The 27,164-nt window shown below is 55.4% G+C and overlaps 1 protein-coding gene across 1 annotated transcript; it reads right to left on the bottom strand.

Annotated features, from left to right (window-relative positions):
* Positions 1-590: 590 nt before the first annotated feature.
* Positions 591-17,701, bottom strand: LOC113897404 (ladinin-1-like). Its single transcript, XM_027550141.1, has 21 exons — positions 17,606-17,701; positions 10,194-10,307; positions 8,895-8,967; positions 8,673-8,810; positions 8,326-8,409; positions 8,014-8,094; positions 7,160-7,801; positions 6,897-7,004; positions 6,560-6,603; positions 5,539-5,611; positions 5,317-5,454; positions 4,970-5,053; positions 4,657-4,737; positions 3,707-4,444; positions 3,532-3,639; positions 3,196-3,239; positions 2,156-2,228; positions 1,935-2,072; positions 1,585-1,671; positions 1,272-1,352; positions 591-1,100 (listed from the first exon to the last, which is right to left on the bottom strand). Exons 1-20 carry the CDS (start codon positions 17,641-17,643, stop codon positions 1,272-1,274), a joined length of 2,967 nt encoding a protein of 988 aa, XP_027405942.1. The 5' UTR covers positions 17,644-17,701; the 3' UTR covers positions 591-1,100.
* Between the last annotated feature and the right edge of the window lie 9,463 nt (positions 17,702-27,164).

Raw genomic sequence — 27,164 nt, 5'->3', positions numbered from 1 at the left:
GTGGTGGGTGGGGATGGCTGGCCAAGGCCTCCGGGTCCCGCTGCCCCCAGCTCTGGGCGGGCATGGGGCCGGCCATGCAAGACCCTCTGCTGGAGGCAGGTGAGTCTGGGCTCACAGGTGGGGCCCCAAGGCCCTTCCATCCCTGGCCGCTGTACGTGGGACCGGAGCCTCCCACAGGACCAGGCCCACAGCAGGGCTGGGGCAAAGGAGGTATGGGGTGTCACTGACTCCAGAGAAACCCAAGCAGGCACCTGAGAGCAGGATTCTAACGTAAGTCTAGCGATGAGAAAACGTGTGGACCACACACACAATTGTGTGCACACACACGTACGCACACCCCCACACCCCTCAGCCACACACAGCACGCAGGGCTGATGGCACCAGGCTGGCTCTGGCTGCTTGGTCTACCCACAGCTTAGCGTCCCCTCTGGTCCAGGAGGGCAGGGGAGCAGAGAACTGCATTTGGGGGCAAGTGTGTTGGGCTGTGGCCACAGAGGATGCTGACAGACAAATGCTTGCCCCCCTCAGGCCCCCACAGCCAAAACATCATCCCCACGCTGTTTAGTCTCCACTGAAAAGCAAAGCTTCCGAAAAGAGTGATTTTTAAGCTATTATTGGTCACACCTGAGAGTGAATGAGTTTATCTGCTCTTTCCTGAGTGTGGGGAGGGGGCACAGGATGGCTTGGCCAGGGCAGCAGGTGGGGCGTGAAGGGGAGCAAGGCAGGGCCTGGGAGGGGTCAGTGTGGCTCCTCCAGCCTGGCAGGTGGCACAAGGATGGTGGGGGCCATCCTGGGAGAGGTGCACAGAGACACTGGTGCCACCGGATGGAGGAAAGGAAAGGAAGGAAGAGGAGGAAGAGCAGGAATCTGCGTGGACAGGGTGGCGAGGCTCTGTGCAGATGCGCAGTGCCTGCAGCTGAACAAGGCACAGGGCACGCCTGACCCAACAGGGGTGCGGGAAAGATGCCAGCCAAGCCACAGGGCACGCCTGCCCCAGAGGGGTGGGGAGGATGCTGGCCAGTGTCCTCCTGGATCCAGTGTGGAAAGCGGGTGGGAGAGGCAACCAGCGTGGCTGCTGGCCTGGGACTGGCTCCTCACACCTGTGGGACAAAGGGCGGTTAGGACAAGGGGGTTCCCGGGGCAGGGCAGGGATGCCCCGTTTTCCCCAGTCCCCCCATGCTGGGCAGAGCCCAGGCCTGCAGGGAGGACTGGGCATCTGCTGGCCCCCATTCTCCAGGGACAGCCGCCCCAGCCCCTGGGCCCCCACTCACCTAGGGACCCAGTGGGGGCTCTGGCTTCTTCCTCCACTGGGGCCTCCTGCCAGCTGCCAAATCCCTCTGCATCTCCTGGTTCTGGGCATCAGGACAGAGACCGGGCTCAGGCTGCTGCAGAGCCCCCTGGCCCATCCCTTCCTGGGGGAGGACCCCAGGCCTTCCTCCTTCTGCCCTCTGACCCATAGGATTCCCCATGGCCATCCTGTGTGCAGAGCATCTCCACTGTGCTCGGGGCTGTCCCTTCCCTGATGGGTCATCCTATTAAGAGAGGCCTGCAGGGAGACCAGGGCCAGAGGGGCATGCACGGAACCTGTGGGACCTGCTGTGCTGACTCCTGGATCCTGCTGTTCCACAGTTTGAGCTGTGACTTCACCACCCCTGAGAGCTGCAAGTTCTCCTGAGAAGAGAGCTCCCACCATGGGGCCGGGCTGGCATCTCCAGAGGGGCCCCATCACCACATCTACATGGCCAGGCCACCAGACCCTCCCCAAGAGCTGTGTGCACAGTTGGGCTGGGGGCTCAGAGATAGGCATGGCTGGGCCCTCAAGTCTGCCAGATGGACGCAGAAAAGCACGGAGCTGTCCCGCAGTGCCCAGGCTCCAGCTCTGCACACCCCAGCCTCAGCAGCCTGCAGATGCCTGGTGAGCCAGAGCCACTCACCTTGTGCCTGGAGGCTGGGCCCTCTTGACTCTGGCCCACCAGCTCCTTCTCGAAGAGGTGGCGCATGCTGGAGACATCCACAGGAGCCTCGAGGAAGTCAGTGCAGGATGGGTTTGCACACTTGACAGACTCTGATCTCTGGGAGCAGGGAGCACAGGCCACTGACCCTGGAGGTGAGGCCTCTGGCACGCCCAGCACACTCCAGGGACTGGCCTGCTCACCTGTATGGCCAAGAGGTATTGCTCCAGCTTCGGGCGTAATTTGACTGAGCTGGCTGGGAGCCTCATGCTGGTACTGCAGGGCAGGAAGACAGGGCAAGACAAAGCAGGTGAGGTCCTGCCCACCCACGGGACACTGGGCCTGCCCCTGTGTCCCACCTCACTCTGGCAAAGAAAATGCGGCCTCTGTATACAGATGGTGGGGGGTCACTGTCTTCCTGAGACACGGTCCATTTGGCAGAACCCCCCAGGCCAGGATCAGCTGCTGTCCCTGCCCTGTGGAGTCAGTCCCGCACAGACACTGCTCCCCTCCCTCCACCTTCCACCCCCGGCCCCCAGGCTCCCTATTCTAGATCAACCCCATCCTGCCCTCAGGCACAGGTGGCATGAAAGGCTCATGACCTGGGTCTGATGCCCTCCTGAACCTGGCGACCCCACCCTGGTCCCCATGCTGCTGCCCGTGCTGGCTGGCCTCCATGTGGACTCCACTCCAAGTCTCTCTGTTCGCTGACCCTCTGTCCAGAGCTGCCTGCAGAACTCTCCCCACCTCATGTCCCCTGATGCCCTCTGCCCCCTGCCGTCGCCCTGCTGTCTCACAGAACTTACCCCACCTCACACCCCCTGACGCTCGCCATCTTTTGCCTTCACCTCACTCTCACAGGCTGAGCTCCCCTGACTGCAAGGGGCTCCAGCCCTCAGTTCCCATCCTGAAGCCCTGGATCCTCTATGCCCCGTGGTTCCTGCACATCTCACTCTGGAGTGAGGGCAGCAACTCCCTCATCCACTGTGTGCCCCAAGTGCCCCAGCCTCGCCCACGACCGCTGGCCTCAGAGACAGTCTCGGGGCAGGCGGTGCAGCCTGCGTGCATGAATCCCAGTGCTTGACTCAAAGGACCCCAGCGCACCCACTCGCCCCCCCAGCACCCCGTGGCTCAGGACTGCCCTTCCCAACCTCTCGCCCCCCCAGGCAGCTGGACCCTCCCCTTGCTGCACCTCAGGCCTCAGCCCCACATCAGATGAGCCCCGGGGCCCCCAGGCCCTGACCTGTGGTTTAAGGCCACCTCTGAGCTGTCTCTAGGGGGGCTCATCTGGAAAGAGAAGGAAGGTGCCAGTGAGTGGGGTCCATGGCAGCCATAGCCTTCACAAGGGAGGACTTGGCTCTCAGAACACAGCCCACCCTGGGTTCTCCCCAGCACTCCCCTCTACACAGACCCCAGCCACACCCCCATGAAAGGCCCACCTCGGGCCTGGGGCTCAGCCCCTCCCATCAAGCCAGGTCAACAGTCCCCCTTGACACCCCAGATCTTCTCAGGGTGCCTCCTGCCTGCCTCCCCACTGCCCTGAGCCCCGCAGGGAGGGGCCCACAGCAGCCAGGCTCACCCTGGGGATGGTGCGGGTGCTGGAGCATTGTAGGGTGCTGCTGAAGGGGGCCAAGACCCGTGTTGGCGAGGGGGCCTTGGCCTCAGCCTCCGTGCTGCGAGTCCTCACCTGGACGGAGCAGGGGGCAAGTTATGCAGGAGGATGGGCAGCCTGGAGCCCCACAGGCCTGGCTCACCCTAGCAGCTGCGGGGCAGTAGCAGCAGGCCAGTCCTCTGCACCTGCGTGCTGCCTCGGCTGTGGGGGTGCAGCCACAGGCCCAGGGCCAGGCCAGTGGATAGGGCTTCCAGGGGTGACGGGGGGTGGGTGGTGGGGGTCTTCCAGAAGCATCTGAGGCTTTCCTGGAGTCTGGGCCTGGGATGAGAGTGTGGTGTGGGTGCCAGGTGAGATCCCAGCCCAGTCCCCTGTCCTGTGGGCAACAGAGCAGGCAGGGAGGGGAGACACAGCTGGAGCCGACCTGGAAGGGGGAGGACAGGAGAAAGGCAGGCAGCCAGAGATGCCAGGAGGACAGCAGATGTGAGGACAGGAGACAGGGAGGCCGCCAGGGATGCCAGGAGGATGGGGAGGCCTCCAGAGATGCTGGGAGGACAGGGAGGCGTGGGGCACTGCGCACCTGCAGAGTGACAGGCGGGAGGCCGCCATCCTGGGACAGAGGCCCAGCCGAAGACTCAGGCTCCTTCTCAGGCCCAGTGCCCCGCTGCCCCCCAGGGCTGGACGGGCACTCTGCTGAGGCTGAGTGCTCCCAGTCCTGGGGCCTCAATGGGGCCATGGCCCTGCCTGGGGCTGGCTGTATCTCGGGGACTGGGGTCTTCTTGAAGACGGTGGCTTTCTCAGACATCGGTCTCTTCTCCGAGTCGCTGGCTTTGTCTGGAACTTCCCTCTTTCCTGAGACAGCTCTCTCCTCCAGCACAGAGATCTTCTGGGACACGGAGCATTTACTGGGGCTGGGGGTCTCAGGGTCCAGGCTTGCTTCCGGCTCAAGTGTCTTCCCTGCAGCAGTCGGCTTCTAGGAGCCCGCATGTGCCCTGCCCGCCAGGCGCCCCCTGCCAGGCCTGCAGTGGAGGAGTGGGTGCCTGCCAGCCCACGTTCTCCAGGGACAGCTGCCCTGACCCCTGGGCCCCCACTCACCTTGGTACCCACCGGGGCCTCTGGCTTCTTCTTCCACTGGGGCTTCCTGCCAGCTGCCAATTCCCTCTGTGTCTCCTGGTTCTGGGTATCGGGGAGAGAGACCAGGCCTAGGCTGCTGCAGAGCCCCTGACCCACCCCTTCCTGGGGGAGGACCCCAGGCCCTCCTCCTTCCGCTCTCTGACCCTCAGGCTTCCACACGGCCATCCCGCGTGCAGAGCATCTCCACTGCACTCAGGGCTGTCCCTCCCCTGATGGGTCATCCCACTATGAGAGGCCTGCAGGGAGACTGGGGCCAGAGGGGTACACACGGTACCTGTGGGCCCTGCTGTGCTGATTCCTGGATCCTGCTGATCCACCTGAGCCGTGACTTCACCAATCCTGAGAGCTCCAAGTTCTCCTGAGAAGAGAGCTCCCACCTTGGGGCCGGGCTGGCATCTCCAGAGGGCCCCCCTCACCACATCTACACGGCCAGGCCACGGGACCCTTCCCCAGAGCTGTGTGCACAGCTGAGCTGGGGGCTCAGCGACAGGTATGGCTGGGCCCTCGAGTCCGCCAGATGGACGCAGGAAAGCACGGAGCTGTCCTGCAGTGCCCAGGCTCCAGCTTTGCACACCCCAGCCTCAGTGGCCTGCAGACGCCTGGCGGGCCAGAGCCACTCACCTTGCAGCTGGCAGCTGGACCCTCTCGGTTCTGGCCCACCAGCTCTTTCTCAAAGAGGTGGCGCTTGCTGGCGACATCCACGGGAGCCTCAAGGAACTCAGTGTGGGATGGGTTTGCACACTTGACAGACTCTGATCTCTGGGAGCAGAGAGCACAGGCCGCTGACCCTGGAGGGTGAGTCCCCAGGCACGTCTAGCACACTCCAGTGACCGGCCCGCTCACCTGTATGGCCGAGAGGTATTGCTCCAGCTTCTGGCCTAATTTGACCGAGCTGGCTGGGAGCCTCATGCTGGTGCTGCAGGGCAGGAAGGCAGGGCGAGACAAAGTAGGTGAGGTCCTACTGTGCCTGCCCCTGTGTCCCACCTCACTCTGGCAAAGAGAATGCGGCCTCTGTATACAGACGGTGGGGGCTCCCTGTCTTCCTGAGACACGGTGCATTTGGCAGAACCCCCCAGGCCAGGATCAGCTGCTGTCCCTGCCCTGTGGAGTCAGTCCCGCCCAGACACTGCTCCCCTTCCTCCACCTTCCACCCCCGGCCCCCAGGCTCCCTATTCCAGATCAACCCCATCCTGACCTCAGGCACAGGCGGCATGAAAGGCTCATGACCTGGGTCTGATGCCCTCCTGAACCTGGCGACCCCACCCTGGTCCCCATGCTGCTGCGCTTGCTGGTTGGCCTCCATGTGGATTCCGCTCCAAGTCCCTCCATTAGCCGACCCTCTGTCCAGAGCTGCCTGCAGAGCTCTCCCCACCTCACGTCCCCTGATGCCCTCTGCCCCCTGCCATCGCTCTGCTGTCTCACAGACTCTCCCCACCTCACACCCCCTGACGCTCACCATCTTTTGCCTTCACCCCACTCTCACAGGCTGAGCTCCCCTGACTGCAAGGGGCTCCAGCCCTCGGTTCCCATCCTGAAGCCCTGGATCCTCCATGCCCCGTGGTTCCTGCACGTCTCACTCTGGAGTGAGGGCAGCAACTCCCTCATCCACTGTGTGCCCCATGTCCCCCAGCCTCGCCCACGACCGCTGGCCTCAGAGACAGTTTCGGGGCAGACGGTGCAGCCTGTGTGCATGAATCCCAGTGCTTGACTCAAAGGACCCCAGCGCACCCACTCGCCCCCCCAGCACCCCGTGGCTCAGGACTGCCCTTCCCACCCCCCCCCCCCAGGCAGCTGGACCCTCCCCTTGCTGCACCTCAGGCCTCAGCCCCACATCAGATGAGCCCCGGGGCCCCCAGGCCCTGACCTGTGGTTTAAGGCCACCTCTGAGCTGTCTCTAGGGGGGCTCATCTGGAAAGAGAAGGAAGGTGCCAGTGAGTGGGGTCCATGGCAGCCATAGCCTTCACAAGGGAGGACTTGGCTCTCAGAACACAGCCCACCCTGGGTTCTCCCCAGCACTCCCCTCTACACAGACCCCAGCCACACCCCCATGAAAGGCCCACCTCGGGCCTGGGGCTCAGCCCCTCCCATCAAGCCAGGTCAACAGTCCCCCTTGACACCCCCAGATCTTCTCAGGGTGCCTCCTGCCTGCCTCCCCACTGCCCCGAGCCCCGCAGGGAGGAGCCCACAGCAGCCAGGCTCACCCTGGGGATGGTGCGGGTGCTGGAGCATTGCAGGGTGCTGCTGAAGGGGGGCAAGACCCGTGTTGGCGAGGGGGCCTTGGCCTCAGCCTCCGTGCTGCGAGTCCTCACCTGGACGGAGCAGGGGGCAAGTTATGCAGGAGGACGGGCAGCCTGGAGCCCCACAGGCCTGGCTGACCCTAGCAGCTGCGGGGCAGTGGCAGCAGGCCAGTCCTCTGCCCCTGTGTGCTGCCTCAGCTGTGGGGGTGCAGCCACAGGCCCAGGGCCAGGCCAGTGGATAGGGCTTCCAGGGGCGGGGCGGGGGCGTGGCTTCCAGAAGCATCTGAGGCTTTCCTGGAGTCTGGGCCTGGGATGAGAGTGTGGTGTGGGTGCCAGGTGAGATCCCAGCCCAGTCCCCTGTCCTGTGGGCAACAGAGCAGGCAGGGAGGGGAGACACAGCTGGGGCCGACCTGGAAGGGGGAGGACAGGAGAAAGGCAGGCAGCCAGAGATGCCAGGAGGACAGCAGATGTGAGGACAGGAGACAGGGAGGCCGCCAGGGATGCCAGGAGGATGGGGAGGCCTCCAGAGATGCTGGGAGGACAGGGAGGCGTGGGGCACTGCGCACCTGCAGAGTGACAGGCGGGAGGCCGCCATCCTGGGACAGAGGCCCCGCCGAAGACTCAGGCTCCTTCTCAGGCCCAGTGCCCCGCTGCCCCCCGGGGCTGGACGGGCACTCTGCTGAGGCTGAGTGCTCCCAGTCCTGGGGCCTCAATGGGGCCATGGCCCTGCCTGGGGCCGGCTGTATCTCGGGGACTGGGGTCTTCTTGAAGACGGTGGCTTTCTCAGACATCGGTCTCTTCTCCGAGTCGCTGGCTTTGTCTGGAACTTCCCTCTTTCCTGAGACAGCTCTCTCCTCCAGCACAGAGATCTTCTGGGACACGGAGCATTTACTGGGGCTGGGGGTCTCAGGGTCCAGGCTTGCTTCCGGCTCAAGTGTCTTCCCTGCAGCAGTCAGCTTCTAGGAGCCCGCATGTGCCCTGCCCGCCAGGCCCCCCCTGCCAGGCCTGCAGTGGAGGAGTGGGTGCCTGCCAGCCCACGTTCTCCAGGGACAGCTGCCCTGACCCCTGGGCCCCCACTCACCTTGGTACCCACCGGGGCCTCTGGCTTCTTCTTCCACTGGGGCTTCCTGCCAGCTGCCAATTCCCTCTGTGTCTCCTGGTTCTGGGTATCGGGAGAGAGACCAGGCCTAGGCTGCTGCAGAGCCCCTGACCCACCCCTTCCTGGGGGAGGACCCCAGGCCCTCCTCCTTCCGCTCTCTGACCCTCAGGCTTCCACACGGCCATCCCGCGTGCAGAGCATCTCCACTGCACTCAGGGCTGTCCCTCCCCTGATGGGTCATCCCACTATGAGAGGCCTGCAGGGAGACTGGGGCCAGAGGGGTACACACGGTACCTGTGGGCCCTGCTGTGCTGACTCCTGGATCCTGCTGATCCACCTGAGCCGTGACTTCACCAACCCTGAGAGCTCCAAGTTCTCCTGAGAAGAGAGCTCCCACCTTGGGGCCGGGCTGGCATCTCCAGAGGGCCCCCCTCACCACATCTACACGGCCAGGCCACGGGACCCTTCCCCAGAGCTGTGTGCACAGCTGAGCTGGGGGCTCAGCGACAGGTATGGCTGGGCCCTTGAGTCCGCCAGATGGACGCAGGAAAGCACGGAGCTGTCCTGCAGTGCCCAGGCTCCAGCTTTGCACACCCCAGCCTCAGTGGCCTGCAGATGCCTGGCGGGCCAGAGCCACTCACCTTGCAGCTGGCAGCTGGACCCTCTCGGTTCTGGCCCACCAGCTCTTTCTCAAAGAGGTGGCGCTTGCTGGCGACATCCACGGGAGCCTCAAGGAACTCAGTGTGGGATGGGTTTGCACACTTGACAGACTCTGATCTCTGGGAGCAGAGAGCACAGGCCGCTGACCCTGGAGGGTGAGTCCCCAGGCACGTCTAGCACACTCCAGTGACCGGCCCGCTCACCTGTATGGCCGAGAGGTATTGCTCCAGCTTCTGGCCTAATTTGACCGAGCTGGCTGGGAGCCTCATGCTGGTGCTGCAGGGCAGGAAGGCAGGGCGAGACAAAATAGGTGAGGTCCTACTGTGCCTGCCCCTGTGTCCCACCTCACTCTGGCAAAGAGAATGTGGCCTCTGTATACAGACGGTGGGGGCTCCCTGTCTTCCTGAGACACGGTGCATTTGGCAGAACCCCCCAGGCCAGGATCAGCTGCTGTCCCTGCCCTGTGGAGTCAGTCCTGCCCAGACACTGCTCCCCTCCCTCCACCTTCCACCCCCGGCCCCCAGGCTCCCTATTCCAGATAAACCCCATCCTGACCTCAGGCACAGGCGGCATAAAAGGCTCATGACCTGGGTCTGATGCCCTCCTGAACCTGTCGCCCCCACTCTGGTCTCCTGCTGCCGTGCTGCCTTGCTGGCCTCCATGTGGACTCTGCTCCAAGCCCCTCCACTTGCTGACCCTCCGTCCAGACCAGCCTGCATAGCTCTCCCCACCTCATGCCTGTAAGGTGCAACCACTCCATGTTCAACAAACACCTCTCCTGTGTCAGGCCCTGCCACTTACAGATGAGGAGCAAAGACAGGCAGGGAGCTGGCCCAAGTCACACGGCAATGGGCAGGGGAGCTGGGAGTGGCGCCCAGGCCTTCACGCCTCTGTGGCCACGTGGGTTCGGTGCAGGCCGAATGCCCCACGGCCGCCTATCCAGGAGCTGGGGAGCTGCACACGAGGCTGCCCCAAATGGCCTGCAGCAGAGGGGCCCCTCCTGTGCCTCCACCCGCCCGCCCATGGCTCCGGTGAGTTCACTCGCTGGCTGAGCCTCCTGCCAGATCTGTGAACTGAGCTTGTTTGGAGGTGAGAGGAGATGCATCCCCCGAGTGGGCCCCATCCTCGCAGACAGGCATGTAGGGGCGCTCAGCCTCAGGGCTGGTGGTCAACCAGCAGCACCTCCTTCCCATCAGAGACCACAGGGGTCCACTAGCAGGAGGGGGCTGGGCTGAAGGGGCATGGTAAGCCCAGGGCCTGATGACCCCCAGGCCTTGCCCCTGGTGCACGAGCCATGCGCCCACCAGAGAGGCGGGTTGGCACCCTCTCAGGAGCATGGAAGGATGAACTATGCTTATAAAATGCCCAGGAAGAGCGGCCCAGCTCACCCATGCTGGTCCTGACTGCTGTCCTGACCAGGGTGGGGACCACAGAAGGTCATCCCACTCCCCAGGCAGGGGCAGCTAGTTCATCCTCACTAGGGTCCCGCCTCCCACCCACACCTCTCGGGGTCCGGTGGGTCCTTGTCGTCCGTGGTGAAGCTCAGGTTCTGGTGTTGCCACTGGTGTTCTCGCTCCTGTTCCTCCTCATCCTCCAGGGTCGACTGCCGGGTGAGGCTGGGGGGGACAGAGGGTCAGCGCAGCCTCAGGGTGACGTCCAGAGCATCCCCACGGCCGACATCAGGGAGAGGAGAGCGGCAGGCTGGACTTCACCCTGCACCCGCACTGGAACGGGGGTCTACTTGCCTAGGTGTCCTGCAACCCCACTGCAATGGGAGTCCACCTGCCTGGGCACCCCTGCATCCCCACTGGAACGGGAATCCACCTACCTGGGCGCCCCCGCACCCCCACTGGAATGGGGGTCCACCCTGCCTGGGCAACCCTGAACTCCCACTGGAATGGGGGTCCACCCTGCCTGGGCAACCCTGAACTCCCACTGGAATGGGGGTCCACCCTGCCTGGGCACCCAGGGACATGGCAGGATGGTCACTGCTCGGCCCGAAGGAGGCAGGTGAACCTGGCAGAGCCCGGCTTTGATCTGAGGCTCTTAGATGAACAGTTACTGAGAAACATCCCAGCTCCCCAGCTCCCCCGGGATGTCCCAGCCCCCAGACAGAGATCCCAGATGAACCAGCCATCCCCAAAGGGGAACCCAGCATTGCTTCGCTCACTGCCTAGGCACTCCGTCAGCCTCCTTCACCTCCGAAAACCAGCCTTCCCATGGGTGGGAGTGAGGGGCACAGCCTGCCTCTGGCCCCTGGTCACTCTCCCAGCCATAGTCACTCACAGTCATTCATAGTCACTCTCAGAACCGTAGTCACTCTCATACCGGTCCCCCTCATAGCCACCCCCCGGACCCCACCTTCCACCATCCCGCCTCCAGCCCCATGTCCCTACAGCACCCTGCCCCAGCCTCCCACCGGTCATCCTCACCCACCTGCCCGCACACCTACCTCCCCCCAGTGGCCCACCCCCATTCTAGCCAAAGAGCAAAGAATCTCTGAGGAACTGAGCTGGGCCAGCCTCCCACTGGGAACTGTGGGATCACAGATCCACCTGCAAAATACTGAGAAAGGGAAGTGAGCCCCACTCTGCACCAGGAGGGAAAGGGCTGGACTTCAGAGGGAGGACAGGACAGCCTGGAGGCCAGAGGCTGGGCCCATGGGGAGGGAGGCCGAGCTTCCCCAGAGGCCGCAGGGGAAGCTCCGGGCTCTGTGGGTCAGGGGTACCATCCAGCACTCTCTGGCCCCGATCAGAAGGGTCCGGGGAAGGCAGTCCTCTCGCCTCCCAGCATCACTGCAGGGTAGTAAGGCTCCCACCTGGTCAGCACCCAAACCTGTTCCCCAGCCTCTCCACTGCCCTGTTCCTACCATGGCCTCGCCTGCCTCTACAGAGCTTCACATGCAACCACGGAAGAAGTATCATGGGAAGAGCAGACACGTTACCTGGGGGAAACCCACAAATTTTATCAACTTAATGACATATAAACCTAAGAAGCTTCCTAAAGGAAAGAGCCCCCAGACCCTGGGGAGACTTCTGCAGGGCCAGGTCAGACAGCCTGCTTGATCCTCCCACCTAAGAGGGGTCACTTCCCTGTACCTCCCCAGACCTCCTCCCTAAAAGGGGCAGGAGCCACACCATCACCCTGACCTCTTTGTTCAGGCCCAGCATCATGTTTGCTGACCTGGTGTTTAGTAAACTCATGTTTTTTGAGCAGGGTCTGCACACAAGCAGGTTCCAGGGCTCCCCGCTCATGAACAAATGGACAGGAGGGACCCAAGACAAGGGGTGGCAGCGCTGGAGGGGAGAGAGCTTTGAGGAGCCGGGTGTGCTTGCGGAGCTGGGATGTGCGGCAGTGGGCGGGGGTATGCTGAACTTAGCAGAAGGTGCACCAGAGCAGGTGCCTGGGGACCAAGGGAGACGTGGGTTCACTCTGTGTGTGGGGAGTCACTAGGAGACTTAAGTGATGGATTCAGGACACAATTTGAAGGCAGAGTCCACTGGGTTTGCTGGGGGGCTGGATGGGGATGGGGGGCCAGCGAAGCAATGAGAAAAATGATGGAAAGTGGGCTTGAGCAGCTCCTGGTGGTGCTTTTAGAAGGCTGGGGGCCATCAGGGAGGGAGGGGTTCAGTGAGATGTCTGCAGCAGTGGTGGAGGGGGGATGTGAAGGGTGAGGAGACACTCACTCGATGGAGGAGGGGGGAGCTAGCCTGGTGGACTGCAGGAAGGGATATGCTGGGACTGCAGGAAGGGGCCCACCAGGGCAGTGCTGGGCAAAGAGGCTCCCAGACCCTTAGAAAGAGCCCGACTGGACAAGAGACAACTAGGGGTCTCCAGTAGGAGGAGCTGGTGACGCCCAGCATCTGAGAAGGGTTAACAAGAAGCAGTATCAGAAATTTGCAAACAAAGTGTGGAGAGCTTGTCCCATGGGGAGAGAAAAGGCCATAGGACAGAGCACATCCACCATAGGTGCCCAGAACATGCGTGCCACCAAACGTGGCACCAGGTACAGGGGGCAGGGCGCTCCTCCTCATGGGGTCACCAGATCTCTGCCTGACATGTGGGAGCACAAAGGGTCAGCAAACCCTAGGCCCCACACTGGCATCTGCCCACACCTGGCTGTCAGGCTCACTGGTGGTGCAGACCTCAGTGCCCCTGCCTGTCAGGGCTCGACTCCCCCCAAGTGGGTGGGAAGGGCTCAAGCCCAGGCACCACGGCCTTGATCATGGGGTGGAAACTGGACCACTCCAGGCCTCTGCCATCACTCACTCCACAGGAACCCATGGCCCCTCCAACCAGGCCCCGATGCCCTCATCCAGGTGAGAAAGACCCCCTGCACATGGCTTCCCCTGGGTCCAGATGGTCAGCCTTCCCCCTCAAGTCCACTGTTTGGGGTCAGCCATGCACTGCAGAGATGAGAGTCCACCCCCCGCAGGGAGACTGGCCCACAGACCCGGGACTCCCCTGCACACCTGTGGCCAGGTAGGGATGGAACACCCAGGATTCCTTGGGCCTGAGCAAGCCTGTTCCCATGCAGGCCACTCAGCCTTCAGGGGAGCTGCTGGTTTGTCGGTGGAACCTGGGTCAGACAGCATGTGATCTGCTGGAGCCTAGTCTCGGGGAAGTGACTCACCCCAGGCAGCTTTTTGCCCAGAGGGTGTCAGCCCAGGCATTCTGGAGTGACCCCTAGCTGTACACCAAGACCCCACTGCTCACCTCAGTGATGTGCTAACCCCCAACCACACCCCCCAGCCCAACAGAAACAGTTATCTCCACCAAACAAAGAGCTACCCCTCTTAAGAGAAGGAAAGGGAGAGAAGGACAAGAAGGGTGGAGGTCAGGCTCCCACGGGGGCGGGTGAAGCCCCAGGAATACAGTACCCAAAGGCCCAGGGCAGTGCCAAAGAATGTTCAAACTTCTGGACAATTGCATTCATTCCACATGCTGCTAAGGTTATGCTCAAAATCCTTCAAGTTAGGCTTCAACAGGATGTGAACTGTGAACTTCCAGATTGCAAAACTGGGTTTAGAAAAGTCAGAGGAACCAGAGATCAAATTGCCAACATCTGCTGGATCATCAAGAAAGCAAGAGTGATTCCAGAAAAACATCTACTTCTGCTTCATTGACTATGCTAAAGCCTTTGACTGTGTGGATCACAACAAACTGTGGAAAATTCTTTAAGAGATGGGAATACCAGACCACGTTACCTGCCTCCTGAGAAATCTGGATGCAGGTCAGGAAGCAACAGTTAGAACTGGACATTGAACAATGGACTGGTTCAAAATTGGGAAAGGAGTACAACAAGGCTGTATATTATCACCCTTATAACTTATATGCAGACTATAATAACTTATATGCAGACTACATCATGCAAAATTCAGCTGGGTGAATCCCAAGCTGGAATCAAGATTGCCAGGAGAAATATCAACAACCTCAGATATGCAGATGATACCATCCTTATGGCAGAAAGTGAAGAGGAACTAAAGAGCCTCTTGATGAGGATGAAAGAGGAGAGTGAAAAACTGGCTTAAAACTCAACATTCATAAAACTAAAATCACGGCATACAGTCCCATCACTTCATGGCAAATAGATGGGGAAAAGGTGGAAGGAGCGACAGATTTTATTTTCTTGGGCTCCAAAATTACTGTGGATGGTGACTGCAGCCAAGAAATTAAAAGATACTTGCTTCTTAGAAGGAAAGCTATAACAAACCTAGATAGTGCATTGAAAAACAAAGACACTACTTTGCTAACGAAGGTCCATATAGTCAAAGTTATGACTTTTCCAGTAGTCATGTATGGATGTGAGAGTTGGACCATAAAGAAGGCTGAGCATCAAAAAATTGCTGCCTTTGAAATATGGTGCTGAAGAAGACTCTTGAGAGTCTCTTGGACAGCAAGGAAGTCAAACCAGTCCATCCTGAAGGGAATCAACCCTGAATATTCATTGGAAGGACCAATGTTGAAGCTGAAGCTCCAATACTTTGTCCACCTGATGGGAAGAGCCAACTTAATGAAAAATATCCTGATGCTGGGAAAGATTGAAGGCAGGAGGAGAAGGGAACGACAGAGGATGAGGTGGTTGGATGGCATTACTGACTCAAGGGACATGAGATTGAGTAAGCTCCGGGAGTTGGTGATGGACAGGGAGGCTTGGCCTGCTGTGGCCCATGGGTCACAAAGACATGACTGAGGGACTGAACAACAAAGGGCCCAGGGCAGTGCTCTGCACTCAGAAGCACACATGTTTGGTGAATACAGTGACCAGTAAACCAATAAACAAAGGAATCAGTGAGTGCTCTGACATGTGCCTAGACAGCACCGGATGCTCACAAGTGCCACTGACAAGAGGCCCCCACAACCTTGAGGAATGCGGGGGTGGAGGCACCTCCATTCTGCAGATGAGGCTTCCAAGGCTCACAGGATCAACAAGGTACATACGGCAGGATGGCCAGTAAAAGAAGGAGCTGAAGTTCCCAGCCAGGGCAGCCTGTAAACCACAAGCCCCAGTGCCAGGAAGGACACCCAGGGAGGCTCCACCTTCTCAGGAGCCCAGGAGCTGAGCAGTCAGAGGGAGTGGGTGCCTGGGACTCCCCAGGCCGGCTTGAGCTCCGGTGCAGACTGGGAAGCAGGTTTGGGGAGACCCAGTGGCCAACAGCTTGTCCTTTAGAGCACCAGGGTCAGTGCATGCCAACACCCGGGGGTTCCCAGCCATGGCCACCAGCTGAAGCCCCAGCAGCCGCCCCTGCTGCCCTCACTACCTAGCCGGCACTTGGACATGCAGCCCTCTTTGCTCCAGGCAGGCCTTCCAGCACCCATGCTCCATCCTTAGAGAAAGGGATCTCCTGTTCCCTTCTGTGGTTCAGGAAACTCCCTGCCCACTGTGCAGGGGAGAGCCAATCTGGCTCCCTCCCCCAGGCCCTTCTTCCTGAGTCTGCCCTGCCCATGGTCAGCAGCTGAGGGCAGGGGTATCCTTGTGGGCAGGTTGACCAGCAGAACCCTTCCTTCCTAAGGGAATTGCACACAGAAATCTGCTGTGTGTCAGGTCAGGGCTCAGCTGCCTGGGAAGGGTTAGCAGGGGAGGGCACAGAGGCTGCCCCAGGGCATTCTGTGGAGGCCCAGGCTCAAAGGGCAGGACGTGCAGACCTTGGGAGGGGAAGAGTGGGTGCAGGCCTGACACCAGGCCCTGTGACCCAGGGCCAGTGTGCTGCCCGAGGGGAGCTGGCCTCCCCATGTGAGGGGCCACTGTCAGTGGTCAGTGAGGTCCCCTCCAGCCCTGACAGTCTAGGGAGAGGTGCCAGGGAGAACCAGGAGGCCAGGCGGGGAAATGACTAACCCCTCACCGCTCTGTCCTGGGCACCCGACCCACCATCCAGGGCTGGGCATCTGCATTTTAAACTGGCGCCAAGGATGGGGGGCCCACTGGCTCTCTGCTGCCCACCTGGGCCCTGCCTGGAGCCACACTCCTCACCCTCACACCCTCCTCAACGCCCCCAACCCTCTCCTGGGAAGCTCGGTTGACAGTGACTCACAGCCCTTCCCTCTGCCAGCTGGGGCTTGTTCCCGGGAGGCGGAGGGTCCTGGCTCCAGCTGCCTCCTGGGCAAGCACTGGCAACAGCTGCGGCAGCTCAGGACCCTGGGGAGGCAGGGCAGCTTCCCCAGAGCACTCAAGCCCACCCCTGCACCCACAGGAGCCCAGGGCCTCTGAGCAGAGGGCCAGCAAAGACCAGACCCTGCACCGTCATCCTCAGTGGACATCTGAGCAGACGTGAACTCCAAAGACAATGTCAGAACCTCCCACCCACCCAGACTTCTCCGCACTACGCAAGGCCCACACGTGTGTGTGCACATACACCCAAACACAGACAGGGCCCGCCTGGAAACACAGACACTCCCGCATCAGACCCACACGCAGAGTCCAAGACCTTGACAGCCAGCCCCACCCTCTGCACAGACCCTCCCTGGGTGTGACTGGCCTCTGAGATGCTGGGTCCCCCGTCCAGAGCACCGAGCACCTCCTTTCTTGGGACATATCCTCCCCTCTCCAGACCTCACAGGCCTCTGCTGCAGAGAAGTGAGGACAGAGAGTCCAGGGGGACCCCAGCCCTGGTGGGGGAGGTGCTGCCATGGGGGGGGGGTCCCTGGAGCCTGGGGTCCTTGGATGGTGGGGGGGAGGGGAGGGTCAAGGTCCAGATGGGAGGGTCTGCCCACACCTGCAGAGGCAGCCTGGCCTCACCACACAAACGCCCACCTGGGGCCAATTTCTACCAGCTAGAGCCTTCGGGTCAAGCAGTAGGGACCCACCCAGCTCCTGCCCATCCACTACATGGGCCTCAGTCTTCTGGGGGTGGCATGAGGGGGGTCAGGAGATGCTCTTGGGAGCATCTGAACTCCAAGAGGAGTTCAGGAGTCACCAATCACATGAGGGTGCTGCCTCCTGGACACCCCCCCCCTCCCCCACCACCCAGGCTTCTCTGACCCTGCCTAGATGTCTAGCAGACAAAGACTAGACACCCAGTCCCTGGACCCCTTGAAGGCCCTATTCGTGAGTGAAGACTGAAGCAGAGAGAGGGAGAGCGCCAAGAGAGGTTTCTCAGCCCTGACAGCACCCCAAAACGCTGCGCCCAGAGCCTGAGCCTTATCCCTGGGAGGTCACTTACCTCCTCCCGGGAGGGGCCTCTCAGACTCTTCAGAGAAAGACAAGCAGTCAGGGGCGGCTCAGAAGCTGAGACTTGGCCGTTTACCTCCTGAACGTCTCCCCAGCCCCCAGAGCGGCCTCTCCGGCCTGGACAGCCCTCCACAGCCAGCCTGCTCGGGCCTGCGTCCGCAAAGAGTAAGGAGGGCCAGAACCCCGGGGGCTGCACGGTGTGGCCCCGACCCTGTGGCCCCCGGAGCAGTCAGGACCCAGGCTCACCTGGACAGAGCGGCCCAGCTCTTCCTGCTAACTGACATGCCGAAAGACCGCCGCGCGTCCGGTCGGGCTCCGGTCGGCTCCGCACCGCTCCGCGCCGCCCCGCGCCCCTCCTGCGGCGCAGGTAGGCTCACCTGGCCGCTTATCTTGGGCTGCGCGCTCACAGCTGCGCCGCCTGCAGCCTCAATTGGCCTGCTGGTGGGGGCGTCGCGGACGGAGCCTCCCCGGTCCCGACCCTGGCCTCCCGGGTTGCCGCACCAAGGGACAGACGGACGGATGGACGGGCGGACAGGCGCCCAGGCCGCGCGCGGTGAGGCGGCCGCACAGGGTGGGGACCAAGACTTCCTGCTTGGATGCTGTCTAATCAGCCCGCCGGGCCGCCCCCTCCCGCGAGTGCCCGACAGGGAGTGGGGTGCACCACCGGGAGTGGGGTGCCCCGGGTCAAGCCCGCTCTCCTCCCGCCGACCAGTTCGACCATGGGAAACCCAGCTGGGAAGCGGGCGGGCAGGCGCGCATCTTGGGTCCGGAGCCAGAGCTCTCCCCAGTAGCTCGCGGGGAACTGCGGGCACGCCCCGTGCAAAGCCCGCTCCTCCAGAAAGAAGAGCCGGGATCCCTTCTGCACACTCAGCGCTCAGGGCTCCGAAGAAGCCAAGACTTCGGAGGCGCGCTCGGACTTTGGGCTGGCGGGGCAGGGGTTAAACCCGGCTGGCTTCCCCCCGGGGAACAGCGAACAGGGGAGTAGCGCTCGAGTTCTGGAGCGAGTGAGGTACCACCTGGCTCCCTTTAGGTGCACGTCCGGCTGCACGTGCCTCCCATCCGGCAGGACTTCAGGGGACCAGGGAGGGTCAGTGCCTAACAGACGAATCTTGTCTTCCCTGCGCATCAGAACTGTTGCGTCTCCCAGAGGAAGGAGGCGTAACCCCCGACACCAGTAGGAGAAGACAGGTGTAGGAGGGTTGGAAATGACGCGGCCTCTTGGGTCTCACTGGCCAGCCTGGCCCCCTGGAGGCGCTGATCCGGAGCTGGTGGTCTGTACAGTGCCTCCCAGCTCTGAGATCCCCAGTGAAGGGCTAGCCTGCTGCTGAACAAAAAGCCTGGGCACACAAGGCAGCCCCTTCCCCAAACACCACCTCCTCCAGGGGGTCCTTCTTCTTGGCTAGAGGAGCTGAATGACTTTCAAGGAATAAGAGCTGGAGACCAGGCTTTGGGCGCTGGGATGGATGGGCCATGTGACCTGGGGCCAGTCACCTGTTTCCCAGTCACCTGTTTCCTCTTCTGGGTAGTAGAAATGACACTATCCAGCTTCCTTCCAGGTTGTGGGGGTCAAATGAGTCTGCCGCTGAATGCGGGTGAACCTGGGGTGAGCACTGAGAGCTACCCAAGGCCATGCCAGGCCACTGGCTCCTCCAGGGAAAGAGGAAGTGGGGGTGGCAACAACCTGGCCCCTGCATGCTGGGACTCGGGGCCACCCCTTCTGGGGTGTCTGCTGTCCCCAGGGACCCAGAAAATGTCCTTCCCTTGGTTTGTCAACTGAAAAAGCAAAGTAACCCTTGTCATTGGAAGCCCAGCCCTTCCAGGGACACTCCGTGAAGCCAACAGTTGGGAGTGTCTCTAAAACTTCAAACTCCAACACCAGCACTATGGACACAAAACCGAAAGACACAGAAGGCTGGTGTGCAGACCCCTCCAGAGGTGCAGGAAACTGAGCTTTGTGCATGTGTGTACAGGTCTATTCCCAATTCCCTAACTATTCCTTCTCCTGACACATCCCCTGTGATAACCTTAAGTTCATTCTCGAAGTCTGTGAGTCTGTTTCTGTTTCGTGAATAAGTTGATTTGTTTCATTTCTTTTTAACTTTAGCATATAAGTGATGTTTTCCTTTCTCTGTCTGACTTATTTCACACAGAATGACAATCTCTAGCTCGATCTATATTGCTGCAAATGGGATTAGTATCTTAATGTGAGGACTCAGGCAGAAGGCACCAACCAATACCCAGGGAGAAGAGGGCTCTCAACAGATAAAGAGCCCATGCTGGCACCTTGATCTTGGACTTTTCATCTCCAGAACTGAAAAAAAAGTCTTCGTTTCTAAGACATATTTTGTAAGAACACCAAGATAACTACTGATTTCCTCTTCCAACTTATTAATTTTTTATTGAGATATAATTGATATATTATATACATTTCAAGTGTACAACATAGTGGTGTACAGTTTTAAAGGTTATATTCCATTTATAGTTATTATAAAGTATTGGCTATATGCCTTGTGTTGAGCATTATATCCTTTTAGCTTATTTATTTTATACATGGATCCTCTTCATTTAGGTCAGGGTCTTGATATATAACTAGGACTTCCATTTGTTTTTTCAGCTTCTCCTTTTTCTCTTACCCCACCCCTAATTGGTAGAAAGCCTCTATTCTCAACTGACTTGAACAGACTTAAGTAAAACATAGAAACAAATTATTAGATCTTAGTGGTTGAAGTGGCTGCTAATCAGACTGTCCTAGATTTAAGCGCTGAATTTTCCACTTAACTATGTAGACTTTACTGTGTAAATGGCTTACTTTCTCACAGTTCGTTCCTTCTGTAAAATGAAGAGTAATATAGTATTCTGAGTAAGAAGAAAGCATGAAAACAAAATATTTTGCACAATATGTAAATATTTGATGCATGCCATTGTTGTATATGGGGTCCCCATGGAGGCATGCACAGTAAGGGGAGCAAGAGGGAGAGTTGACTGAGTTTCCTTGTAGCTCAGGAGATAGTACTCGGGGCAGGACCTGAGGGTCCCCAGGAGTTGATCACAGGGACTGGCTGTAAAAGGAGAAGTGTGTGGATGCTCTGCATGGAGTTGCAGGTTGACCATGCATCCAGAACAGGTGGTTCTGGACTGTAGCTGGGGCAGGGGACTGATGGGTAGAAAGGAGTCCAGATGTGTAAACAAGGACATTTGTGTCATCCTGGTGATGCTTTTAAATAATTTTGACAAGTTAAGTCATAAACAGATTGGCATTTATTAAAAAAAATATTCTGATGGCAGAATGGAGAATAGATTGAAGAAATTTAAAATCAGTGTCTGTCCAGGTTCGATGCATGATACAGGATGCTTGGGGCTGGTGCATTGGGATGACCCAGAAGGATGGTACAGGGAGGGAGGTGGGAAGGGGGTTCAGGATGGGGAACACGTGTACACCCGTGGCAGATTTGTGTTGATGTATGGCAAAACCAATACAATATTGTAAAGTAAAGAAAATAAATCCTAAAAATAAATAAATAATTCAAAAAACAAATAAATAAAATCATTGCCTGGGTGGTGAGTAACAGTCCTGAACTGAAAAAGGGGCAGTGGGGAAGAAAGAGATAGATGTGGGGAATTTTCAGGATTCACGGTTCTCAGAACTTGAAGTTTGGTTGGATGATTTCCTTGGCTTCTGACTCACATCTGTGAGTGGGTGGTGATTCTCTATGAAGTGTCAGAATAAGAAAGCAAGAACAGGTTTCACGCAGGATGACTTTTTTTTTTTTTGACACCTAACATTTGTGATTCTTTGGGACATGGTAGAATTGGGCAGTTCTTAGAGGACAGAGGAACTGGGGTTATTAGCTTAGGCGATGGGTTATATGCTGAAAAGGTGGGCATATCCATCTCAATCCCAAAGGAAATCAACCCTGAATATTCACTGGAAGGACTGATGCTGAAGCTGAAGCTCCAATACTTTGGTCACCTGATGTGAAGAGCTGACTCTTCAGAAAAGACCCTGATGCTGGGAAAGATTGAGGGCAGGAGGAGAAGTAGGGGGACAGAGGATGAGATGGTTGGATAGGCTCAATGGACATGAGTTTGAGCAAACTCCAGAGGATAGTAAAGGACAGGGAAGCCTGGCATGCAGCAGTCCATGGGATTGAAAATTGTCAGACACAACTGAGCAACTGAACAACAGCAATCCATCTCATAAGACAAAGTGGAGAGTATAGTGAGGAGCAGGTGTAGAGGGAGTTGAGGGAATGGTTCCTTGGAGGCTTGGCTGGGGGATATTGTTTAAGATCTGAGGGGTAGAGCTGGCCTCTTGATTCTGAAGTCCAGTCCATGCAGTGATTAGAATTGAGGGGCTCAGGTGTCAGCTGAGATTGAATGCCCCTAGGATGAAGAAGTACGTACAGAGAAGCAGACACAGGGCTGGGGGGCTGAGAACGGAAGTCTCTGCTGAGGAAGTCAGCAGGGGTCCACAAGGAGGTGGGTCGGTGATGACACTGGCGGGTGATACGGGCTTCAGAGGTAGAGAGGAGTTTGCACAAGGTGCGCTTGGAGCATTCTCTGTTTAGCTGGATGCCTAGGTTGTGTAGCCACATTACATGAGAGGAATTAGGAAAAATCACCTTTCAGTTCAGCTGTCACTCGCTTACTTATCACATCTACCTTGTTGATTAGTCTTGGGTCCTCAGTCCTGGCTCCCCACTGCTGTCCTGTGGTTCTCCATTCAGTGTATGATTGGCAGTGTCTGAGGACATTTGGTCACCACAGTGTGGGGAGGGGTGCATCTGGCATCTAGTGAGTGGAGACAGTCAAGCACTTCACAGGGCTCCTCCCCCAACAGAGTATCCAGTACCAGTGCCAGCAGTTGAGAGACCTGTGATGTGCATTTGACTGTATCATTTTCCTACATAAAACTTCTCAGTGATTTTTCTGTCAGAGTGAAAACCAGATTCCTTGGACCTCCATGACCTGCCTCCTGTTTCAACATGCTCATGCTTCTCCAGCTTGTGACCTTCTCCCTTTCTGTTCCTCCATATCCCATTCTTCACATGCAGAAGTGCTTCTCTGTTTCCCTGATGGTCCCTGGGGCTGAGTGAGTGCTCCTGCTTCTGCTCCTGAACTGTTACTTCCTAGTTCGTTTTACTCTCTTTCAGAGTAAGATGTGTCATTCCTCACACACCTTCCTTTACCATCAGTGTTTGCATTTTCTCTCAGAGGACCTAACCTGTGTCAAAATAGGCTGCTCAATTTGCATGCCCCTAATGCACATTACAGAGAAGGCAATGGCACCCCACTCCAGTACTCTTGCCTGGAAAATCCCATGGGTGGAGGAACCTGGTGGGCTGTGGTCCATGGGATCTCGGGGAGTCAGACATGACTGAGCGACTTCACTTTCACTTTCACTTTCACGCATTGGAGAAGGAGATGGCAACCCACTCCAGTGTTCTTGCCTGGAGAATCCCAGGGATGGAGGAACCTGGTGGGCTGCCATCTATGGGGTCGCGCAGAGTTGGACACAACTGAAGCGACTTAGCAGCAGCAGCAGCAATGCACATTAAATCTTCCATGGATGTGCCCTCCTGATGTTGCAGTGCTGTGTCCCTGTGTTTATGACGAATGCAGGAATCCTGTCTCTGTGAGTGGTCAGAGCAGACTCTAGTCCTAGACTGTGGATTCCAGTCCATCTCCTCCACTACCTGAAGAGGTTGGGACTGTTGCCCAGGCTCACAGGTTAAGATTTCTCATGTAGGATAATAGTATCTATCTTTGATGGTTATGGGCATTGGCTTATGAAGGTGAGTCCATCATGCCCACTTGCTGTTGGGTTCACGGCCACTTCATAGTGACCACATACGTCCCTAGGAAAGTATGCGGATATTGGCACATCACTTACTTATTTGTAGTATCAACCTAATAAAGGAAGTAAACTGAGGCAAGCTCAAATGACCAGAAATTGAGTTTATTGGGGAATAGAAGAATACTTGCAATTCAGGAAGTCAGTTGAGGATTTGGGGAGGTTCTATTTATGGACAGAGAGTAAGAAGAAGGGGCATGTAGTCAGCTTTCAGGCAGTGAGTTTATTGACTATCCTGTAGAGCAGGCATTTAGGGAAGCCAGCCTCTTGGCACCTCAGTTTACTTCCTGGGGGCACATGTGCAACAGTCTCCATTCCCTCCCCCAGTTCCATTTCAGGTTGAAACTTCTGTGGTCACTTTCCCATGCTCTGTTGTGTGTGTGTTCAGCTCGCTTTGTAGGTAATATGGCCTGAATGAATGAAAGTGCTGCTATCTAGTAGGACCTCTGCTTTACTCAGAATTCCTGAGGCAGAGGAACCCAAGGGTTGGAGTCTGTTTTTACTCTTCTCTCTCAAGGGCAGCACCACGTGGATATGCCTAGTTTTCCTGGCTGGATAATTCTTATAGGGTAAAATTTTTGAAGGGAACAGTCAATAAATATTAACAGAAAGAAATATGCTTACTATTCTTAGTTTTCTTCAAGGGCCTTTTTGGGGTCCAATTTCAGTTTTAGTTAAAAAATAGGTATTTCCTAAAAGATGTAAGAAGGGGAAATGTGTCAAGAGGTTTTAACTTAGTTTCTTTCCTTGCTGGCTGTATTCTTGCATATTTTCTTTAATTTATACTCCTTTTTTATTTTTTTTAATTGTGAAAATATAATACATTTACAGGAGGCTTAGAAAATACAGAACAAAGTTACCTATAGTTCCACTGTGTATTACAGTTATTCTTTTTAAGGGGACTTCCCTGTAGCTCAGATGGTAAGGAATCTGCCTGCAATGCAGGCAGACCTGGCTTTGATCCTGGGTCCAGAAGACCCTCTGGAGAAGAAATTTCTTTTTAAGTAGATCAATTAAGATTTTTGGTTGAGTTTCAATATCATGCTCTCAGAAATTAATAGAATGAGTATATAGACAAGTAGAAAGATACAGTAGACCTGAAAAGCACTGTGAACCAATTCAACATAATTAAGATTTATACAATTTTAAAACAACAGTAGGATACAAATTCTATTCAAGTCCCCATAAACTATAAAGTAGGAGACACTGGAATATGTCCAGGGAGATAGGACTAGGTCCAGAAACTTCCTGGTCTAAAGGTACTGAAATCACACAGAGTCTTTGCTCTTATCATTGTGGAATTATGTTAGGGATCAATATCAAAAGATATTTGAAAATACCACACATTATTTTCAAGTGCACTGTGACATTTACCAAGAAAGACCTTTGACTTAGCCATTGAAAGCCTCGATAAAGTTAGAAAACTGAAAAAGCACAGAGGGTGATTGCAGAGAAGAGAGCATTTAAATGAGAAATTAATATAAATGAGAGATTAGTATCAAAGATACTTTAAAAATCCCATGTATTTGGAAATTAAATGTACACTTTTAAATGATGTGTGTATCTAAGAAGCCATAACAAGGAAATAGAAAATATTTGTAATAGAATAAAAGTGAGGAGTTTATCAGAATTTCTTACATGCACCTGAAACTTCTTTATGCAATTAAATACTATGTAGAGGCAAATAAGTTATTAAAAAATATTGAACATAGCATAACACTTTGTAAATTTGAACAAAATCTGCACCTCAGTTAATAATATTGTATCACATGTTAATACTTTTTTTTTTTTTTTACAGGATGGTATTTCTTTATATTCTCAGAATTGGATTAGAAGTTTCAAACCTCATTCAATTTTTTTAATCACTAAGATAATAAACTTTCTAGATTTTAGCAATAATACTAGATGCCAACATAGATGGAAATATATCAAAGTTTTGACTGAATATAAACTAGAAATCTAGCATCCTATTCATACTAAGTCAAAGAAGTGGAATCAAAACATCATAATATTTTTAGCTAGGCAAAAATTTATATATCTTATAAAATATATATATTATACATTCTATATATAAATGTATACAAAAGCTTTTCTGCTATGCCTGATAGTCTTAAGAAAGAACAACAACAAGAGAGATGGAGAAATTGGAAAACGTAAACTAAATGAAATGAGAGAACGGAATATGAAATAGAAAAAGTGAAACTAACTAGGTAAAGGTAAAAGATCATCATATAGTCCAGTTGTTTTTAAACATGGCTGCTCATTAGAAACATATCCGGAGCTTTGGAGAAAAAAAGCAATTCCTGGGCATTTGTGTCTTTCAAAAAATTCCAAGATAATTGTGGTACACATCTGGATATTAAGAAGTGATTACAAATTTTCCTATTAAATGGTAGTTTTCAGTTCAGTTCAGTTCAGTCACTCAGTCGTGTCTGTGACCCGACTTTGTGACCCCATGGACTACAGCACACCAGGCCTCCCTGTTCGTCACCAACTCTGGGAGTTTACTCAAATGCATGGCCATTGAGTCAATGATGCTATCCAACCATCTCATCCTCTGTCTTCCCCTTCTCCTCCTGCCTTCAAATCTTTCCCAGCATCAGGGTCTTTACAAATGACTTCTTTGCATAAAGTGGCCAAAGTATTGGAGTTTCAGCTTCAACATCAGTCCTTCAAATGAACACCCAGGACTGATCTCCTTTAGGATGGACTGGTTGGATCTCCTTGCAGTCCAGGGGACTCTCAAGAGTCTTCTCCAACACCACAGTTCAAAAGCATCAATTCTTCAGTGCTCAGCTTTCTTTATAGTCCAACTCTCACATCCATACATGACTACTGGAAAAACCATAGCCTTGACTAGATGGACATTTGTTGTTAAAGTAATGTCTCTGCCTTAAGATATGCTGTCTAGGTTTGTCATAGCTTTTCTTCCAAGGAGCAAGCATCTTTTAATTCATGGCTACAGTCACCATCTACAGTGATTTTGGAGCCCCAAAATATAAAGTCTGTCACTGTTTCCCCATCTATTTCCCAAGAAGTGATGGGACCAGATGCCATGATCTTAGTTTTCTGAATGTTGAGTTTAAGCCAACTTTTTCACTCTCCTCTTTCACTGTCATCAAGAGGCTCTTCAGTTCTTCTTCACTTTCTGCCATCAGGGTGGTATCATTTGCACATATGAGGTTATTGACATTTCTCCTGGCAATCTTGATTCCAGCTTGTGCTTCATCCCGCCCAGTGTTTCTCATGCTGTACTCTGCATATAAGTTAAATAAGCAGGGTGAAAATACACAGGTTTGATGTACTCCTTTTCCTATTTGGAACCAGTCTGTTGTTCCATGTCCAGTTCTAACTGTTATTTCCTGAATTGCATACAGATTTCTCAAGAGGTAGGTAAGCTGGTTTGGTATTCCCATATCTTTAAGAATTTTCCAGAGATTGTTGTGTTCTACTCAGACAGAGGCTTTGGCATAGTCAATAAAACAGAAGTAGATGTTTTTCTGGAACTCTCTTGCTTTTTCGATGATCCAGTGGATCATCCATTGGAACATCTGTTGAATCGTCGAAATGGTAGTTTTAGTGATACAGAATTCGTTTATTTTTTGTTGACCAATCATGATACAATGGTATTAAGCAAATAGTAGCTACATAATCACAATAGTAAAAGATGTTTATCAGTTTTCACCATCAACAGCCAGATCAAAAAAAAAAAGAAAAAAAAGATAATTACAATTGCAAGTCATGATGGAAACATGATTAATCTAACAATATAAAATAATTACATACAGTTTAGTGGTTAAGTAGAGTGATGTGTTAAGTTGAAGTACATCCAGGCACATGTTTCCATCTGCCCAGCCAGTCTATGTCTTTTGGTTAATCCATTTACATTTGAGGTAAATATCGATATGTATGACCTTTTTCCCATTTTGTTAATTGTTTTGGGCTTATTTT

The sequence above is a fragment of the Bos indicus x Bos taurus genome, chromosome 1, assembly GCF_003369695.1.
Source record: "Bos indicus x Bos taurus breed Angus x Brahman F1 hybrid chromosome 1, Bos_hybrid_MaternalHap_v2.0, whole genome shotgun sequence".
NCBI classification, from domain to species: Eukaryota; Metazoa; Chordata; class Mammalia; order Artiodactyla; family Bovidae; genus Bos; species Bos indicus x Bos taurus.
The sequence above is the reverse complement of the archived record's forward strand: the minus strand, read 5'-3'. Positions and strand labels throughout refer to the sequence as shown.

Coding starts and splice junctions, on each gene's coding strand:
- LOC113897404 (XM_027550141.1), bottom strand. CDS start 17,643: ATGTCAGTTAGCAGGAAGAGCTGGGCCGCTCTGTCCAG. Junction 6,604..6,896: donor GCACCCGCACCATCCCCAGG/GTGAGCCTGGCT, acceptor TTCTCTTTCCAG/ATGAGCCCCCCTAGAGACAG. Junction 4,445..4,656: donor AGGCCCCGGTGGGTACCAAG/GTGAGTGGGGGC, acceptor GTGTCCCAGAAG/ATCTCTGTGCTGGAGGAGAG.